The sequence below is a fragment of the Otolemur garnettii genome, unplaced genomic scaffold, assembly GCF_000181295.1.
Source record: "Otolemur garnettii isolate 467f Iridium unplaced genomic scaffold, OtoGar3 scaffold00173, whole genome shotgun sequence".
In the NCBI taxonomy this organism is placed as follows: domain Eukaryota; kingdom Metazoa; phylum Chordata; class Mammalia; order Primates; family Galagidae; genus Otolemur; species Otolemur garnettii.
Window position 1 is genome coordinate 2,078,275 of NW_003852568.1, and position 20,558 is coordinate 2,098,832.

A 20,558-nucleotide genomic window follows, 5' to 3' on the forward strand; every position below is an offset into this window, starting at 1 on the left:
TTGCTGGACCTGCAGGACAACCCTCTCCACACTACTCAAGCCTCTGTCCCCTTGCTGGACCTGCAGGACAACCCTCTCCACACTACTCATGCCTCTGTCCCATTGCCAGATCTGCAGGACAACCTCACCCTCTCCACTTCCTTTCCAGTCCCCCTGGAGCCTGATCTTTCTTTGGAAGGTGTGTGAGAGGAGCCGCCCTCACCTTCTGCCTGGTAGTATACCTCTCCCGCGAAGTGGGCAATCCCGAATCTGGTGTCGTGGATATTTTTGGGCTGCAGAAAAGCCTTGTTGTTTGCGTGGACGCTGTTCAGTTTTTGCAGCATGGTGATATCAGTCCCCTGGAAGAACCCAGATGCCCTTTGGGCTGAGGTCCGAGCGTCCAGCCACAGGGAGGTCAAGTGGCCCACCCGCAGGCTCAAGGGCTGCCTCATGGTGACAAAGCAACCTGGGCTCAGAATGACTGAGGGCCTCTGCACAGACAGAGGAGAGTAACACCTACGGGTAGGCAACCTGCAGTGAGCAAGGGCCAGGCTGGAAGCAGAGGCCACCAGCTGTCCTGCTCCACCATCTCTGTAACTGCCCAGCCACCACAGCAGTCAGAGAAGGCTTTGTGAGGGGGTGGGCCTGAGGCAGCCTTGAAAAAGGGGAGGGTCTGGTGAGGTCGAGGCTTGAGGCTGTCCTTTTTATTCTTGGTAGAGGTTTTGGCAACTCCAGAAACAAGGGATCCACCCAACTGGAGTTTGCCACCTTCAAGGAAGAAGCCCATGAGCAGGGGTCTCGATATGAAGATTGGTAGCCCAGACACACACCTGTGGGAAGCGGCTCTCTTCGTCCAGAAGGGAGATGATGCTCACGGGCTTGAGGGCCAGCAGGTCCAGCGTGGGCCGGTTGTCGGTGTAGTGGATGTAGTCCCAGGCGATGCCTTCCGAGCGGTACTCCTCCTGCTCCATGGTGAACACGTGCTGCACAAAGAACTGCTGCAGGTGCTCATTGGCAAAGTTGATGCAGAGCTGCTCGAAGCTGTGGAAGCAAAGCCCATCACCCGGGGTGGAGAGGGCTCAGCTCGGCCCCACTGCGGCACGCTGGAGCCATGAGATCGCCGGCCGTCTGCACACAGCCGTGGACCCACCTGCCCACAGGTGCACCTCCCGCACGCACGCAGCTTCTGTATCCTCTCAGACACGCCTCCCGGCACACCCTCCCTCTGCTCCCCTCACCCCCAAGGCAAGCAGACTAACAGAAAGGAGAAGGCTCGGCCAGTCATCAAGTCCTTGCCTTTGGCTTCTTATGATCCTGAGGGAAAAAGGCAAGTTCCCCACCACAGAACAAACACTGGGCCGGCCCAGAGGGTTCAGCAGAATTAGTGCTCAGCGGACTTGTGACAAATTCAAGCAAGCCCCAAGATAACTACTGGGCGTAGGAGAGTGCCCGGCACTCTTGCCTTGAAGCGTCTGGCTCAGACTGGCCCTGGCCTCTCCAGAGAAGCCCTGTAGTGCCCCGGTGGAGGGTTGTAATGCCATTAACATTAACAAAGTTATATGATGGCACATGGTGATGGTAAGGCCCCTGCCGGACTTGTTTCGCTGTGAATAAGCAATGATACAAAGGAGCTCTGTGTCACTCACTGGGAAGGGATTTAAGGCAACACCAGATTTGCCTGGTGAGCAGATGCAGATTTGTTAGCAAGAAGCATCCTGTGGATGGGAGAAGTTCCTGTGCCACCCAGGAGCAAGTGCCCTTGTAGGTCCCTCTAATGAGCTCATCTAACCAATCACACCAGACTGGCTGAGTCATTTTTGGTCTCCCAGCTCCATCTCAGTTTGCGGGGCAGTTTTTCTATACTATCCTGGGATTTTCCCCAAACAGATACCCTGAAAGCTCCTCTGACAGGCCTGCCTGTCCTGACACTGAGACCATCCTTACAGGACTGAGCGGACATGAGCAGCCTCAGACCTGTGGACAGGGTGGCCCTGGTGTCAACATGAGATTCCAGAGACCCCAGGATTGACAGCCTGGCCTCTCTGCATGGACCAGACATGCTCCCTACCTCTCGACCCCCAAGCCCTCAAATCTGCTCTACCTGCTGGGCTCCCTACCTAGGGACACGGTCCCTCCACCCACCTCCCCTGGCTCAAGTTAGAGACCGAGGAGTTGTGCTCGACACCTTTCTATGCCTCCTCCCCAAGTCCCGTCAGTCAGAAGTCTGGCCCATGCTATCTCTCCCATGGAACTGACCTGTTTACTTCTTTCCCTCCCTCTGCTGCCACTTGAATCCAGGCCTCTGCTCACCTGGGCACAGTCGTGGCCTCCTAAAGGCTCTGCCCTCCTCCAGCCTCACCCTGCCAGTTATTCTGCATGTGGCCACTAGAGGACGCGTTCTGATGTGCAAATCCAATCACACTCTTCTCTGCTCCAAATCTTCCCTGCTTCCCATTGTTTTCAGGATCCAGACAGGCCTGCAGTGTACCCCATACCCAACACACTGCCTGGAGCTGCTCAATGAGAAGCTCAATGCAGAAGATGTGACCAGGGAGGGACCCGGTGCAAGCAGCACCTCCCTCCCAGACCCCCAGGCTGCAGCCCTGGCACAAACCCAGCTGGTGGCCTTCCTTCAGGGAGAGATCCCTGAATACACAGCCCCATTTTCTAGAACCAACCTCCAAAGTGTGCATATGTGCATAGTGGCTCACCCGTCTCTCCCAGGGCCAGATACCAATGCCCTGGATCCCACTTGAGCCCTGCCAGCCCTGCCACCTGCCTGGAGAGGCTGAGATCCCAGTGTGCTTATGCTTGGAATGGCAGTGTCTTGACAATCCTAAATCATTCCGAGGACACACTTCACTTGTAGACAGGGCCTTGGGCCCCAGGATGCCAAGGTAGGCTAACCCTTGGGCTCCTCAGACAGGGCCCAGAAGCCTCTGTTTCTTGAGGCCAGTGGCCCACCCTCTACCCCACCAGGTGCTTTAAATGAACTGGGCTCAGATAAGCTGGGTTGCATCCAGAACGCCACTTGCCTGCTTGTCAGACAGTCTTCACTTGACACCTCCTGATATATGATGACACCTGGGGCATCACCTGGCCTGGTGTGGCTCCTTCCTACCCTTGTCTATCCCACCCCCAGGCTCCACTATGGTCACATCTGGCAGTAATTTTTTCTGACCTGCCTCCAGGTTACAGCTCTTCAGCATCCAGTCTGGGGTGCTGGACACCGGGTCAGAGAAATCCTGCTTCAGCTTACCCCCCAACTCAGACTTCAGAATGGTCCACAAATTCCCCAGCTCCCCCACTCCCTGTTATGATAGCCCACCCACAGCTGCAGCCAAATCATCATGACTGATTTTCACTTTCACCAGTTCAGTCTGGGATGATAAGGGGTCTCTCTTGGGGGTGGCTTTTAGCTCTGTGGCCTTCTCTAAAGGAGACGCTGTGCATTGGCATGGATTGCTGGGTGTAGAAAGACTTGCCCTGGCCTGGGTGCCCTAGCTTGCTAAGTTAGAGGGGAGCAGGTGGACCTTAGATCTTCGTACCTATTGTTCTGGAAATTTTCAAAGCCAAATATGTCCAGGAGGCCGATGGCCCTGCGCGCATGTTTGGGGTCCTGGTCAGGAGGTGTGAAGATCACAGTGTTGATCTTCCTGACGATCCACAGGAAAAGGTGCCCATAGATTCCCTGGGGAGACACAGGTGAGGCCCAGGGCTTTGAGGCACTGGAGGAGGCTGCCCTTCTCTGAGTTTACCCAGAAAGTCTGTGTGCGAGTAAAATCGATGTCCCAGATCTGCTAGGGATGTCATCATCCTGGACCTAGAGGCAAGAAACCAAGGCCCAAGAGGCTAGGAAGCCCCAGATCACCAGGCAAGTGACCAGCAGAGTTGGGACCTGCCCAGTATGCTCTGCTCCTTCTTGCTGCCCGTGAGCAGCATGAGGAGCAGGGCCAGGTCAGCAGGTGAAGATATACAGGCTCTGCTCTGGCAGCTCTGTACCTTGGCGAAGGCATCCCTCCGGTCTATGGCCTGGGTGATGTTCAGCGGCCTGGTGACATATTCCCCACAGATGAGGATGGTGTGTTTGATCAGACAGTCCCGGAGGGCCTGGTGCTGTACCTGGGAAGGCAGGTGGGGGCTGCATCACACCTGTAGGACAGGGCCTTGCCCAGGACTCTGATTTGCTTCTGTCATGTCTTGTTCCCTCTCATCACCAGAGACCCTGCAGGTGGGCAGTGCCTGAGACTGGGGCCATGCTGGATCTGGGCCAGAGCCAGGGGCCTGGGAGCCCTGAGACGTGGAGGGTCTGGGAAGGATGCACCAGCTCGGGGGACCAGTGTGCTAGTCTCCTGGGGAATGGGAAAGGGGTTTGTGTCTTAGAAAGCCAGGGTCATGGTGGGTTCTGATGGCCCAACCCAAATCACTTCTGCCTGGAAGCTGAAGACCTGAAGCAGCAAGGAGAGTCTGGTGGGCCTGGGCCGCCTCGCCATATGGGAAGGACGGAGCCAGACAAACCCAGAGGTTCTACATAGAATGTTAACAGCACAATCTGATTGCTTTTTTTTTTCCTTCTTACTCTATTAATTTTCCACCAGAACTGTCAATGGGACAGGGTGTGGAGGATGTGGCCACATCCCTAGTACAGAGGTCCCCAACCAGCCCTTGCCACCCTTCCTCCATGGCACAGATCAGTGGTGCAGGTAACAATGGGGAGGGCCAACCAGGTGGGCCACAGGCTCCTCAGCATGGGCCACTGTCCCAGAACAGCACAGCTCCTGGAGGGGCCCAGGGCATGAAGGCACAGGCCGGGTTGTCCTGGGTGGAGGGCAAGGATGGCAAGTTAGGGGCACTGCCCAGCAGGAGGGGACACAGGGAAAGGGAGAGCCAAAGTGGTCATTCTGCTGTCTGTTACCGGCCAGTTTGTCCTATGTCTGCCCTCAGGCACTGCAACGTCTATGCAGGGATAAGGTTAGAGCCTGGATAAGGTTATGAGAGTCAGGTATCAGGGGTCTGTAAGCCTAGGGCCCTGGGGCCCCTTACAAAAGTGGAGGATGATGGCAAGCACCCTGGCCCTACCTCCAGTAACTTCATCACAGTGGGAAAAGCAGGCGTTTCTCCCACATCGGAGGAATCCAGATTCTCGAAGACCGCAGCTAGGGAGAGAGGAATGATGGGGCAGAGGCCCCTGTGAGGCCTAGGCCTGTGGCAGCCAAAGCCACACATCAGCCACAGCTGCCCCAGGTGTGGGCCACTTCCTTCCCCAGGCCTTAGCTGCAAACGAATGTGGCAGATGACACCCCCTCTACTAGAAGAGACCAGGGCCCTGGATCTAAGGGCCCATCTGAGAGAAGTCTGAACTGGGGCACCCAAGAGGCACTGGCACCAGGAGAAGATGATCCACCAGCCTCCTCCAGTCCTCATGGCCACCTGTGGAAACCTGGGCATTCATTCATTCCATCACACAAAGCAAACATTATCGGAGCACCGGTGCTAAGCCAGGCCCAGCTCTCCGCACTGCCTCCTGACCCCTCCCCTTCCAGGTCTTCCTCCTTTAGCTAACAACATCTACCTTAAGACAGACTGCCAGACTAAGGGAGGCATTTTTGATTTCTTTTCTAAACTTAAAAAAATTGCTAAATAGATAGAGAGATAAAAAAGTGCATAAAACACAAGGTATGTTGTAATGGATTAAGTCATCACCAAGTAACCACCACTGAAGCCAAATATAGACCCTCCAACACCCGGGCCTCCCCGCAGCCCTTTCTTGCTAAGACTATTTCAATCCACCACTGAGGTAAGGGCTCTCCCTCCTTTTATTCAAATGGCTCTCTTGCTTTCTCTTCACCTTCCTGTTACGTACATGGGGTCCCTAAACAGCTTGTAGTTTTGCCTGTTTTAAATGCTGTTAGTGGGATCTGACTGATGCTCCCTGCCCGCTTCACTCCTCTGCACCACGCTTCCAAAGCTCTTCCTGGCCCCAGGCCACTTCAGGTCAGCATGCGCCTTCTTCTGGCCAGAGAACCCCACTTGGTGGGCAGACATAGATTACCCTTGCTACACCTCGCTGGGAGGGGAGGTTCTCATCTGCTGTGAGATGGTGGCCTGAGCCTGTGCTCTGGAACAGGTCAGTGAGCTCTGTGAATGGGTTCTCATTTGTTGAGAACCAGCCATAATCTCTTCCAGTGTTGCCTCTGCCCCATTCTCCTTCTCTATTCCTTGAGGATTCCTATTAAAAGGAAGCTACGTCTTCTCACTGCACCTGCTTGATCTCTTACCTTCTCTTTTATGATCTCCACCTTTTTGTCCCTCCATGCTGTGCTGTAGTTTTTTCCGATTTTCCCCCCAGCCCACCCATTCTTCCTTTACCTGTGCAAAATCAGCTGTTAACCCAGCCATCGAGTCCTTAATTTCGGTTATTTCTTTTAGAATTCCTATGTGGTTCCTTTCAAAATCTGTAATGTCACTCTATATTATAGATTCCCTGTTTACATCTTCAAGCTTGGCTTCCTTTTTTTTTTTTTGGCCAGGGTCTGGGTTTGAACCTGCCACCTCTGGTATAGGGGGCTGGCGCCCTACCCCTTTGAGCCACAGGTGCCACCCAAGCTTGGCTTCTTTTCCTGAACAGAGTTGCTCTGCAGTCTGTGCCTAGTGATTCCAATATCTGAAATCTCTGTGCATCTGTTTCTACAATTTATTATTTCTGCTGGTTGTTGTTCATGATATCTTGTTTCCTTTGTTCCCGTTTATTTCTGGCTGCATGCTGGATGTTATGTCTGAAAGATTATTTGAAGGAATCATTTGTAATCTAGGTTGCTGGGATTGTCAGTAACTTCTGTCAGGCATGTGGAGATACCAACAGGTCAGTGTACCGTAGTCCCAGACAGCCAAAGTTCATGCATGGATTTGTTTTCTCTGATTCACTCTCACCCTGAGGAGATAGCCCTTTGGGGTCCCAGCAAAAAGTGGGGGATGATTGGTCAGAGTCTCCACTTTTGGAGGGCTTTAACTTCATGACGCCTCCAAATCACAGCTATATTTTTCAGACATGCTTTTCCAGGACCAGGTTGGACCCCATATCTTGTGAACCCTCTTGTGAGAGCTCACAGAGATGTCCGCCTGCTCCCACCCCAGTCCCTCTTCCTCCCCCAGGGGTGCAGTTTGAGCAAAGCCAGAATTACCTACGAATTCCACGTTCCCCAGGTGGAGAATGGCAGCCAGCAGCTTGCTGAGGTCCCAGGTCTCAGAGTTGGAGAACTGGAGGATCTTCATGGCTGAGCAGACGTGGGCATAGTCCTTGGCATCATTGAGCCCCTCGTAGGAGGTGCAGTTTCCCTGCAGGACAGGGCACCTCAACTCACGGGGCCCCCCACACCCTCCTTCCTCTGTACTGGGACCAGCAAGGCTGAGAAGCCTCAGGTACTCAGCTGGAGGCCTGTGAGAGGGCACACTTCACAGGCGCCGTATGGGCCTTGCAGGGCCACATCCAGGCCCAGAGGTAGAATCACAATGGCACCGCCACAGCACAGCCACAGCATGCCTAGGCTTTGCAGCCAACCCTGGCACTTGGCCTCCGTGGGGCCTGGGCCCAGTCATTCTGCTTCTTTGAGTCTCTGTCATCTGTCCATACTTAGGCCTGCCTCATCGGTCTCGGGGAGCACCATGGGTTCATTCCTTTAAAAAGCACTTTCCAAGGCTACCATGTCCAGGCCCTGTGCTTCTAATTGGAATTCAGAAATGGTGAGGCCTGGCCCTGCCCTGGGTGCTGAGCATCACATCCAGGAGGGGCTGGAGGGAGCAAATGATCTTGTCATGGCTGTTACAGGTGCCCAGACCAAAGTGGCCAGGGCCAGCCCTATGGGGAAGTGGGGAAAGGCTTCCTTGGGAGTGGAGGGTTGAGTTGGCCCCATCCGATCCTCAAAGCAGCACAGGGTAGAGGGCAGACTAGGGAGAGAGGGGTGGGGGTGGGAGGGGCAAGGCAGGGAGGGGGCAGTGGGGAGGCTGAGGTCAGCCTTGAGTAAGGAGAGTTTGGAAGAGGGTTGGATGCTGGAAACTATGCCTAGGAACTTGGATGTCTTCCGCACAGGCCACAGGAGTCATCTCAGCACTGTCACCAGAGATGTGATTCACATTGTGAGAATTGCCTTTTGCTGTTGGGTGGGTGATCAATTAGAGGTCAAGACTAGTGACAGGGAAACCTACGAGGACCCTACTGCCATGGACCAGGCAGGGCTGGTGAAGACCTTGGGGTGAGGGACCCAGAGAGAGAGTCATGTGGGAGAGATATCCCTGAGGTGACCATGTTTCTTCCTGGTCGTCAAACATGAGCAGTGGCTGTCCAAGGCTGGACATGGCTGGGACAGAGGAAGGCCCAGCCTTCTGGAGCTCATGTTGTAGGGAGAGTGACTGGTGTGAAATCGAGAGCAGGAGCAGGGGTAGATGACACCCCAAGACCCACTGAGTACTGGGAGCCTGTCATCTGGTGAGATCCAAAGGAAATTGAGGCTTGTGGGAAGGGGCGGGTTACATGTGACAGCTCGGGGGAAGGAGGCATGTGATGGCCTGTGATCCCCACCAGAGGGGGCTGGCAGGGAAGGAAGGGAAGCCGCAGCCTCCCAGGCTTTTTGCTGCTGTCAGCTGTACCCAGGGCTGTGCCGTAGGGCCCTTCTCCCTCTGTCTCCTTGGCCGTGAGGGGCTCACCATGGTCAGGTAGTGGTACTCGGAGGGCATCCCCAGGCACAGCAGCTCCTTGTCCTGGGCTCGCATCCCCAGGAGCATGGAGTAGAAGATGTGGTAGTTCCGCTCCTCGGGGGCCTGGGAGGGTGGCAGTGCACACAGACTCGTGAGGGGCTCCTGGGGCTTGAGGCTGCTTCCTGCACTGTCCCTGCCAAGCTTTCCTGATCAGCTGTGACTTTGGAATCAGCCCATGGGCTGCCCAGCCTGGTCGCTGTCCTTGTTGCTGGCCTCAGACCTCACCCTGAGCTTCCAAGAACAGCAACTCATCCCCGCTCGGTGCCCCGTCGCCCCCTGCATGTCCACTGCTTCCCACGCCCTGATGCTGTGTCCAGGCTGGGCAGTGACCGCGTGGGGTCCAGGCCCTCTGCTCACAGCCCCATGCTCTTCATGGTCACTTAGTGACAGCACAAGGTTACCTAAGGCCTTCCATGTATTTTTACAAATGCATTCTTGTAAAACTCCAAACATCTGAAGTATGCGCAGTAGTTTTAAAAGAGAGTTTCTTTCCACCCTACCTGCCTATCCTCAAAGTCCTTCCCCTCCTTTCCCAGGATCACTCGAGGGTCTGTTTTCCTTTCTAGATATTTTTAATACATCTGCTTATAGTATATCTATAAATAGTTCTTTGTTTCCCACAAAACCGTATTTGTTGTTCTTCAACTTCCTTTTTTTCATCCAGGCGGGTCTCTTGGCTTCCACACCAACAGGGACAGACCGCCTCCTCCTCTGTTACTGTACCCAGCATCGATACGCTACAGTTTCCAAATCTGTCTCTCATCACAGGCAGGGCTAATTTCTCATCTGCTTCAGAAATTTCCTGCCCATTCTGGCATATCCCTTTGGGTGACAAGCTCTATGAATTCCCCAAGCACTGTGTGAAGAAGTAGGAGCCCTGGAAAGGGCAGACTTTGGGGTGAGAGAGACTGGTGGATCCCAGCACCATGACCCTGGACAAGTGATCCAGCTCCTCTGGACTCAGTTTCCTTATCTGTACAATGGGGAGAAGGAGATCTATCTACTTCTCATGGTTGTGAAGAGACAATGAGACAATACAGGGGACGTGTCCGGCACCAGGTGGACGGTCACTCCATGTGAGCCTCCTCCTCAGCTCTCCCCAGTGCTGGGCGCCTCTCCACCCTCATGCGCAGCCCCAGCCCCTCTGTTGGAGGCGTTTCCCCCAGACCTTCCCTGCATCTGTGCACTTGCACACATGCGTGTGTTAGGTGTTAGACCATCACACGGGAGCACCCTCACACACAGGGTGCATTAATCCTGCTGTCATAGGTGCCACACATCAGCATCCCTGACATTTAGGATTAACTACATGATCGGCTCAGGGCAAAACGAAGTTGTGGGCCCCCTAGCTAAAAAGTTAATGAGAATTTTGAGATGGCAACGGCAGAGCATTAAACCAAGCATGGGACCTTGTGCACACAGGCCAGCATGACAGCACAGGCCACATGCCACATGCCACCACTTTCCCTGCCCGTGGGCCTTTTGGACACTATTATCCAGCTTCCCCAGGCTGAAGATACAACCTGGAACTGTCCCAGACTCAGCACTAATTCTAGTAGAGTTGAAGAGTAGGCACCAAAGAACAAGGACAATTATATAGATGAAAATTCAAAACTGAGAAAATCCTATCACTTTTTATGCTGGAATACTAGAGAGGGACCACTATGGTCCAGTGAGGGCCAGGGGAGGGGTGAGAGCAGTGGAAGGGGACCCCTCTTGGAAACTTGCCCCAAGCTCCTGACTCCCTGTCCTGGGTGACTAGAGGCCTCACCTGCCGGCAGACCCGGGACTTCTCCAGGAGAAACTGCTCAATGCGTGCGCCCTCGATCACCCCGCTGGGGTTGAAGTAGATGTCGATGTACTTCCCAAAGCGGCTTGAGTTGTCGTTGCGGATTGTCTTGGCATTTCCGAAGGCTGAGGGCGAGTGGGCAATGCCCGTTATGGGAGCAGAAAGGAGAAAATTTACTTTAAGCGGGTCATCTGGGAAGGCTTCTCAGAGGAGGTGGCCAAGCCCAGAAGTGAAAGATGGGTGCAGTTGCACTAGACGGTGATGGCAGCCAAGGATGTGCTAAGAGGAAGGCAAAATGCAGGCTTAGAGTTCACAAAGCATGAAGTGTGCTTGCAGAGGGGGAAGGTTGGCCAGAGTGTAGGAGACATGAGGACTGCAGTGGAAGGCAGACAAGGCTAGGTAGAAGGCGGGGCCAGGTGTCACAGAGCCTTGAACAGCCAGACTCAGAAGCTGGCAATTAGTTCTGCCAGTGAGGGTGGAAACAAGAACGTGTTTGAGAGAGCATGGAAGGAAATTCCCAGAGGCTTTGGAAGGATGGCTCAGGCTGCAGGGCAGAGGCAGGGTAGGGGGAAAGCAGCAAGACTGGGCCCAGGCCAGGGCACACTGGTCAGATCAGGAAGCGTTGTGTTGTAGCACGATCCAAAGGTATTTTCTGAGGCCAGGTGCCATGGTTCACACCTGTAATCCAAACACTCTGGGAAGCCGAGCCAGATCCCTTGAGCTCAGGAGTTCAAGACCAGCCTGAGCAAGAGGAAGACCCCCATCTCTACTAAAAATAGAAACTTAGCCAGGTGTGGTGGTGGGCACCGACAGTTCTAGCTACTTGGGAGGCTGAGGCAAGAGGATCTCTTGAGCCCAGGAGTTTGCGGTTGCTGTGAGCTATGATGACACCACTGTACCCTAGCCAGGGTGACAGAGTAAAACTCTGTCAAAACAAAACAAAACACCAGAAGTGTTTTTCGTAAAGCTGTTTCTGCAAACTTTTCTGACGTTACCCACAGCAAGAAAGATATTTTGCAGCATGTCCTGGTATAAATACACCCCCCCCCACACACATAATTAAAATAAGATAGTACCGGTTCTTACAAAGAGTGGTGGGTTGGGGTGTTTTCATTTTATTTTCCTTTTCTTTTTTCTCACCACTTGCTTTTGAACATGAATTTACTTTCTTTTTCATTTCATTTGTATTTTGGGTCAGGGTATTTTCCAATCTATGGTATTTCATTTGTTCTAGAAGACTGATTTCACAGCCCATTAATGATTGGGATACAGTTCAAAAAGATCACGATCCAGCATTAGACCCATGAGATGAAGGAAAGAGTTCCCAGAGAAACAGCCATTCAACTTATTGAACCCCATGTGGCCATGATGAGACAACTGGTCAGCTCCCTTTTTAAGAAAGCATTTGATGTGGGTGATTATTTTGCAGCAATTGACACGCTGATTTTAAGATATATATCCTGTATATGAAAGGGCAAAGGACACAGAATAGCCAATTTTGAGACAGAACCTCAAGCTATCCCCCTGGGTAGAGTGCTGTGGCATCACAGCTCACAGCAACCTCCAACTCCTGGGCTCAAGCGAGTCTCCTGGGCTCAAGCGAGTCTCCTGCCTCAGCCTCCCAAGTAGCTGGGACCACAGGCACCCACCAGAATGCCTGGCTAATTTTGGTTGCAGCCGTCATTGTTGTTTTGGCAGCCCGGGCTGGATTCGAATCTGCCACCTTAGGTGTATGTGGCTGGCGCCTTAGCCACTTGAGCCACAGGCCCCGAGCCAGAATAGCCAATTTTGAAAAGGAGAATGAAACTGGAGGACATGCGCTATCTGATTGCAAACCTGCCTGTTGAGCCACAGAAGTCAAGACAGTGTAATACTGGTGAAAGGACTGACAGAAGCAGAATGGAATAGAGGATCCAGGCATAGTCCCTCTCCAACATGTATGGTTCACCGATTTTAGAACAAAACGCAGAGATGTCCATGGAGGAAAACATAGTATTTTTGACAAATAGGGCTGGAAAAATTGGATATCCACATATAAAACAGGGAGGGGGAGAGAGAAAGAGGAGAAAGTCTACCCATACTTTGCACCATATTAAAAAAATTAGATCATAAACCTAAATGTAAGAATTAAAACTACAAAATATCGAAAAGAAACATAGGAGAAAATTTTCACATTAGGCAAAGATTTCTCAGCTATCACACAAAGAGTGTGATCCCTAAAAGGAAAAAATGACAAATTGAACGTCATCAAAATTTAAATCTTCTGTCCTGAAAAATACATTGTTTAAGAAAATGAAATAAAAAAAAATAACAGGCCTCCAACTGGGACATAATATTTGCAGACTAAGTATCTTACAAAGTTCTTATATCCAGAATATATAAAGAATTCTTAAAACTCATTAGTAAGGAAATAAGCCCATTTAAAAAACAGGCAAAGGGGAGTGGCACATGTGGCTCAGTGAGTAGGGTGCTGGCCCCATATACTGAGGGTGTCAGATTCGGACCTGGCCGCGGCCAAACTGCAACCAAAAAATAGACGGGTGCCTATAGTCCCAGCTACTCAGGAGGCTGAGGCAAGAGAATCGCCTAAGTCCAAGAGCTGGAGTTTGCTGTGAGCTGTGAGACTCTGTCCCCCCCCCCCCCAAAAAAAAACAGGCAAAAGATTTGAACAGACACTTCCCCGGAGAAGACACCCAGAGAGGAATGTGGATGTGAAAGGGCGCTCCACATTATCAGTCACTGGGGAAACGACAGTACTGCCTGCCTCACATGCATCAGAGTGGCACAAGATCGTTCTTGGCTGCTCCAAGTGCGAATGAGGACGCAGAACAAGTGAAACTCTCCTACTCCTACAGCCTCTTGGGAAAAGCACTGCTGCTTTGTCATTTGAGTCAACAATTTCATGCCTACATATTTAGTCAAGAGAAAAATGTGCGTTTACAAAAAAGCCCATATGTGACCGTTCATAGAGGCTTCATTCATAATTGCTAAAAACTATAACCAGTCCAGACGTGCATCAGTTGGTGAACTGACAAGCGCAGGACCTCCATACCATGGGCGTCTACTCAACATCACAAAGCACAGAATTGTTGACACGGGAAACAATGTGGAAATCTGTTATGCTAAGGAGAACTGCCAGATGTAAGAGACTACCAACCGTATGATGTCATTTACATGACATTCTGAAAAGATAAAACTTAAGGGCAAAAAAAGAGAAAACTTGTGTGTGTGGCTGGAAGACAAAAAAAGGGGTTGCTGGGGCTGAGGTTGATCATAAAGAAACGAGCGAGCCAGTGCTGTCCAGTGGCTGGCAGGTTTGGGAGTGAGGTCACAGGCTCTGGGCCACCTCCACCAGGGGACTTTGGGGGATAGCACAGGGCTCCTCTGGGGCAGGTTGGCCAAGACCTGGTCAGACCCCAGGCAGCAGGATCCTCTTCTCCCCACATTGGCTTCTTCTTCCTTTTCTTTTCCCAAATGTCCCAACAGCATCCCAGTCTGAGGCCTGCCCTGCCCATTCCTGCTTCCCTCCTCCTTACACCCTGCAGGGGTCACCCCTGATGAACCTCCTGCAGCCCTAACCAGGGCCCAGCAACTGCTCCCCAAGGACCTGCACAAACTCATGCAGCATTTCTCAAATTTACTTATGAATTTGTCAGTCTTTCCTCTTTGTGCTCCCTGGGAGCACCCTCTACCCTTTTCTTTTGTGTCCGGAGGATCTGGAGGAGTCACCGAAGGCTAATGGCCTATCCCCATGGCCTGTCCTGGCAGGAGGGCCCCAGTCTGCAGGCTAGGGAGGAAGGCAGTCCCCAGGGTGCCACTTACCCTCCAGAATGGGGTTTGCCTCCAGGACCTGCTGCTCAATCCATGAGTGCTGGCCGCTGACCATGGCCAGGAACTGCAGGATGAGCTTGGTGGTCTCCGTCTTGCCAGCCCCAGACTCACCACTGCAAAGAGGGAGAGCAGGGACATGAGTCCACAGAACTATTTTTCCCAGCACCTCTCAACTCTCCTGCAAACCTACCCTGGGCCTGCTTTCTGGGCCAGTCTAACAGGGATACCCTTTCCCCACGCAGAAATTCCACTACATTCACCCTGAAGTCCTCTGGGGGGCTCCAACTGCCTATGCTGTATGAGTTATTGGTGTGTTTGTCCTTTTTTTCCCTGCTCTGCTGCAAGCTCCTAGGTATACTCAGATCTGGCTCATTCTAGGGTCACCAGCACAGTGCCCAGGAAATACAGATGAATGAATGAGATGACAAAATGTCCGGCTAATGAAAGTGTGGTCCACAGGTGGGCAGCAGACTCCGAATGCAGACGCCCAGATCCCATCAAGCTCTCTTGAATCAGATTCAGCATGTTTTGCCAGCTCCCAGGGGAGGATCCCTACACTTTGAAGTTTGCATAGTGACCTCCCACTGTCCCGTTACTCAGCTTCAACCCCTGGCTAATTTTGTCTCCCCTCCTGCACTTTTTTGAAGCAAATCCTGGACAGATATTACTCCATCTGAAAATAACACCTGTTTAAAAAGTTATGATCAGGATGTCCACATTCACTATTGAAAGTACCCCCTTGCTTGCTAGTGAAATAACAAAAAATGTATCAACACATAGTTTCTCGATAAGGGCTGAATCAATCAGCTCTTTGGCTAACAGGCATCCCATAGAGCTCTGTTTTCACACTATCTAAAAGGAGGCAGCAGATAAAAGGAAATGTAAAATCTTTTACAATCACTAGTCCTAACTAAAAATTGCCTTTAGAATCTGGCTTTACACCCTCAAAGAGTTCCTGAGGGAACAAGAACCACAGCAGGGGAGTGAAGCTACAAGCCCCAATCTTTCCCCAGGAGCAGAATTACTGAGGAGACCACAGTCTCCCGTGATGAGCCTGTCACCACCACTCTGCTATCAGCCTGCACTAAAAACAAGCGAGGCTGATGCCCCCTCACAGTACCCTGCTCACTTTGGCCACACCCCAAACCTTCTTCTTCCCCTAAATAAGGAGCCTGCTGAGTAGCTGATTGGTGCTGGCCCTTTCCACCTGGAAAAGTAAAGTAAACCTTCCTTTCTCTCCTAATCTTCATCCAGAGAAATCTTTCTCAAAACCCCAGCTCTAGCTCACGCCCTGACAACTATGCCAGCAAAGTGGAGTCAGACGGACAAACCTCTGCTGATGCCCCTTGAGTGCCGGGCGTTTTTACAAACACAAGCCTTTCAAATAACCCACCAGTGTAGAGACAGGAGCTTAGGGGAACTTGCTCACAGCCCTGGCAGAAGCCAGGACCGGAGAACCTAGTTTGACTCAGTGAAATTCAGTTCACTGCAAAGAGCTAAAGATGGGGGAGCTCATCCTCTCCCGGCAGCTCCTAGCCAGCCTGCTGCTCTCCAGGTGGATGCGGCCCTGCCAGCGCCTGTGTCCAGCTCTGCTCCTGAGGCCTCCTGCAGAGAGGTGGGTGCTCCACACCCCATCTTGGGGACAAATTGGGAATCTCGGCTCTCTCCTGGGGCACTTCTCTGTCTTCTCCCGAGCTCTGGGTTTGAAGTCCCCATTTCAGTGCTGTATGCCACTGGAAAACAATCTCAGCCTCTCCATAGCTTTCCCCGACAATGACTTCAGAGAGTGGCTGAGCACGTGGAATTTGATCACCCAGGGCTACCTGCTATCTGTTCAACATCTCTCCTCGGAAAGGCTGTGCCTGGTCTGCCCTCCCTGAGCAGAGGCAGCCCTTGCTCTTTGCTCTTCTCCTGTTTTTTTTGAAGCTCTTAGTACCCTCACCAAAATGGAATTCTTTAATCCCTGCTGCTTCCCATTCTAGAATGTGAGCTCTGTCGGGCCGGGATTTGGGTTCCTCTCATTTGCTGCTATCTTCCCATTTTAGGACAGTGGGGGCCACACAGTTGGGGCACCCTACAACCTCAAATGAATGAATGAATGACTCTGCCAGAGCACGAAGCAAGTGCCCTGGACCCAATTTGCGTCTGCCTTCCTTTCCCTCTCACACCCCACTCTCAACACCAGGGATGCTGTGGTCCCAGGAAGAGAAAGGCCAGGCTGTCTCTAAAGCAGGGACAGGACTTGGACCCGAGAAAACACATCCCTCTTGTCCCTCGGTGACCTGACAGCTGGCCCCTGGAGCCCCTGCTGCTTGTCCTTCCCTGAGTCCAGCCTTGAGATTTGTCTTTGAATGAGACCTCACCTGTTTGCCCCTTGCCGCCCAAGTGCCCAACCTGGGGCCCATTCCTAATGGAACCCAGCCCATTCTTCCTTCTTGACTCAGGCTGGAGCACTCCAGACCCTGGCAATATTGTGAAGGATTAGGTTCAGAGGGGAGGGAGCTTTGCCTCCCTTTGAGAAGGGGGTTTGCCCTTGAATGAGGCCAGACATGCTGGCCTTGCAGGCCTGCTGGTTGAGAGTGGTCAGGGAGAGGGAGGCCCCTCCTCGGGAGACGCCGCACCTGATGATGCAGCTCTGGTCCCGCTTGCTTCTCTGCATGTTGAAGTAGCAGGTGTTGGCGATGGCAAAGACATGGGGGGGTAGCTCGCCCATCTGGCGATTGTAGTAGAGCCGCACCTGCTCCACGGTGTAGAGAGGCAGCATCTGGAATGGATTCACAGCCACCAGGATGGAGCCTGTGTATGTCTGTGGGAGGGAGAAAGTGGTCAGTGCCCTCGACCCCAGGCAGAGCAGCCCGGCCTGCCCTTGGCCTTGGATGCAACCCTTGAGAGCTACCGGAACCCGCTGACTCTGGTATGGAAGAGGGATTTGATTCTGGGCCAGGAGGACAAGACACCTGGTTGCTCAGCTCCTTCTTCTGAGAAGACAGGTGTCCACCAGGAATGTGGGCTCTCAGGGGGCACATTCCCAGGAAGATTAGATGTTAAATCTTGAGCACCCTGCTTGGTACTTAGAAGAGGCTGTATAAAAACAGGCCAAATGTATGAATGGTTTGCCTCCTGCAGGGGCCCCCGTGAAGGCTGGCTGAGCACTGCAGCCCTCACTGATCCCACCCACACATCCTGTGTGCTCCAGTCCCCTGGGTAAAAGCCCTACTCCTGGGGCCCAAGCCCAGGATCAGCTGCTCCTCTGGGGGTGGGAGTAAGACAGGGGAAGCCTCCACAACAAGCCGCACGATTATCCATGTCTTGGTTTTCATTTTAGGAAAGGAAAAGCTAATCCCTCTTACTTTAAGGCAGGTGTCCTCAAACTACGGCCCAGGGCCACATGCGGCCCACTGAGGACATTTATCCGGCCCATCGGGTATTTTTTTTTTTTTTGAGACGGAGCCTCAAGCTATCCCCCTGGGTAGAGTGCCATGGCATCACGCTCACAGCAACCTCCAACTCCTGGGCTCAAGCGAGTCTCCTGCCTCAGCCTCCCAAGTAGCCGGGACCACAGGCGCCTGCACAACGCCTGGCCATTTTTTGGTTGCAGCCATCATTGTTGTTTGGCGGGCCCGGGCTGGGGATTCGAACCCGCCACCTTAGGTGTATGTGGCTGGTGCCTTAGCCTCTTGAGCCACAGGCGCCGAGCCCCATCGGGTATTTTTGCCGTGGCTGCCTGTCCTTTTAAACTATAGTCCAGCCCTCCAACAGTCTGAGGGACAGTGAACTAGCCCCCTGTTTAAAAAGTTTGAGGACCCCTGCTTTAAGGCCATGATGACCAGGTAAAGAATGTGTGCACAAATGGTTTGGGAAGGACAGGCTGCCGCTCAGTGTAGCTTACTGCTGCTGTCAGACTCAGCAGCTCTGCCCCACATTCAGCCAGAGTGGTGTGGGGGTGTGCTATCCCCCCACCCCTCGGGGCCTCTACTCCCTACTCCAGACCTCCCCTCTCTTCAGGGTCCTCAGATCACTCCCCACCTCTTCTGGGCAGCACAGAAGGGCTGGTTAGTGCCAAAGTAGTCACCCCTCCAGACCACAGAGAGGTCACCCAGGCAGGCGGTGACTTCCCTAGGTGGAACCCACTTGGGCGGGGCATGGAGTGTGAGAGGAGATGGTGTCAATTTGGGAATACCACTTCTCTTAGGAAGACCCACACTGAAACCAGGAGGACAGCCTTCTGGCTGGGTGAACCTCCACCCACTGCCAGGGTTTGGAGGGAGGACCCACATCTTCCTACATGGCCCTCGTCTGACCAGGACCCTGGGATCCTGTATCCCAGGACTCACTCTTGGTCTGGTGAGACTGTCTCTGCACCATGCCCTAGCCACATCCACTCAGCCACAGATGGAGAGAAGAGGCAGCTCTTACTGCGCACCAACTGTGTGCCAGGCACTGTGCTGTCACGCTACTTGCTGGCTTCCTACCCTCCGGGTGTGATCACCCTGCTTCTTTGGGGTTGGGGAACAGAGGAAGGCGCCTCGCCCACAGTGAGGGGATGGGCAGCTGTCTGGCTCCAAACCATCACTACCCAGGAGGTCGGCACTGAAGGGTTCCCCTGTGGACACAGTGACTCACATAGATCTTGTGCTGCCGGTATCGGATCAGGAGGTTGCGCACCATGCCTGCCTCATTCAGGTCCCCCAGGCGGATCATGTCATCCACGCCCTGGGCTGAGTTAGGGTGCATGGGGCTGAGGGAACCAAGGTCCTCTGTGTGGATCCAGTGGTCCTGGAATTGTGAGCACAGACTCCCCTGAGCGGCAGCCTCCATCTGCCTGGGCCAGCCCGACACTCTCCCGTCTAGGCTCTCAGCAGCAAGGCAGCCAGCCCTCAGGGCCATACATCAGCTGATCTGGGGCTAGGGGCTGGTCTTTGGCCAAGGTTGGTCTGTGGCAAGGGTCGATGGACACCTGTGACAGGATCAGGTCCATCTATGGCTACAGCCAGCAATTTCCAGGGACCAGGGTCAGGGTGCAGCTGTGGCTAAGGCTGACTTTCAGGCTAGGGGAGGATCTTGGAGCTGAAGTTGTATTGGAGAAAAGGTGCCACTGAACCCTCGAAGGTTGTTGTAAAAAGTGTACAAGGAAAAGCATTTATGATGGATGCGTTACTTAGTTCAATGTAAGCATTTCACATTGTATATTGAAGCAGTACCCTGAACCCCATAAATGCATCAATGTATAAAGTTACAATTTAATAAAAAATAATTTTAAAAAAGAAAAGCATTGAATGGGCATTATGCAAATAGAGGATATTGTTGTTATTACTGCGCTGGCTTCCTTAATCTGGAGTTCACAGGCCACAACCTTCCCCTTGGCGGTCAAGCCTGCAGCTGCCTCACCGTGAAGCACCCAGCTACAAAGCGAGGATGGCCTGAAGAGAGTTTAGGTAGCCAGCTAGATGCTGCCCTGCAAGCCCTGTGCTCCCACCAGTGGACGCGCTGGTCATTCCGGGCCAACCCAGGGATGCTGGCCTCTCACCTGTGCAATTTTGTTTCTTCCTCCCCCTCCACACACCTTCCTTACCCAACTTTCTTGTTCCCTCACTTTGCAAACCAGCTTTCCCCCTCCCCCAAACCTGCCCCCACTCCTTTCCTACTTGGCTCCTCCCTATTCCACTAATTCTCCTTGCTTCCCATGACACACACACTGTGTTCTCCACAACAGTCTGTCCTACACCCAAGTCCCCACTTGGCCTTGAAGCACCTGGTTCTGGGGAGCAGAGCCAGAGAGGGGAGGGTGCCAGGCCCACAGCACTGACCTTGCCCTCATCGTCCTCAACCAAGACCTTGCCCGGCTTTGTTTCCTTGATAAGGCCTCCGATGGCCAGGCCAGTCTTGTTCGTAGAGTGAAGGTCCAGCCACACATGGTCGCCCTGAAAGACAGAGAGAGGACAATGGTCTGAGCCTCTCTCCTTCCCCTTCCTATTGGAGACTTTCTGTCGTAGGGCTGACCCTGGCAACAGAGCGCTCCCAAGGGGGTTGGAGCTCGTTTCTGTCTCCCTCTCCTACTCTTTCTTCCTCTTCCCTTTCCCCTCCTTCTACCTCTCCTCCTCCTCCCTCTCCCCTCCTCCTCCTCCCTCTCCTCCTCCTCCCTCTCCCCCTCCTCTCCTCCTCCTCTCTTCTCTCCCCTCCTCTCTCTCCCTTTTCCTCTATCTCCTCC

At 53.0% G+C, this 20,558-nt stretch overlaps 1 protein-coding gene across 1 annotated transcript in view; it reads right to left on the bottom strand.

Moving 5' to 3' along the window:
• The window catches only part of MYO7B (myosin VIIB), an 86,475-nt gene that overhangs the window by 38,698 nt on the left and 27,219 nt on the right, over positions 1-20,558 (bottom strand). Inside the window, exons 3-14 of the mRNA XM_003800337.3 lie at positions 20,158-20,271; positions 18,974-19,126; positions 16,972-17,156; positions 14,342-14,463; positions 10,502-10,644; positions 8,680-8,793; positions 7,161-7,314; positions 5,059-5,135; positions 3,982-4,101; positions 3,528-3,670; positions 810-1,020; positions 203-338 (exon numbers count right to left, since the gene is read on the bottom strand). Of these exons, the coding sequence (XP_003800385.1) occupies positions 203-338; positions 810-1,020; positions 3,528-3,670; positions 3,982-4,101; positions 5,059-5,135; positions 7,161-7,314; positions 8,680-8,793; positions 10,502-10,644; positions 14,342-14,463; positions 16,972-17,156; positions 18,974-19,126; positions 20,158-20,271 (1,672 nt within the window). The remainder of the gene's footprint in view (positions 1-202; positions 339-809; positions 1,021-3,527; positions 3,671-3,981; positions 4,102-5,058; positions 5,136-7,160; positions 7,315-8,679; positions 8,794-10,501; positions 10,645-14,341; positions 14,464-16,971; positions 17,157-18,973; positions 19,127-20,157; positions 20,272-20,558) is intronic.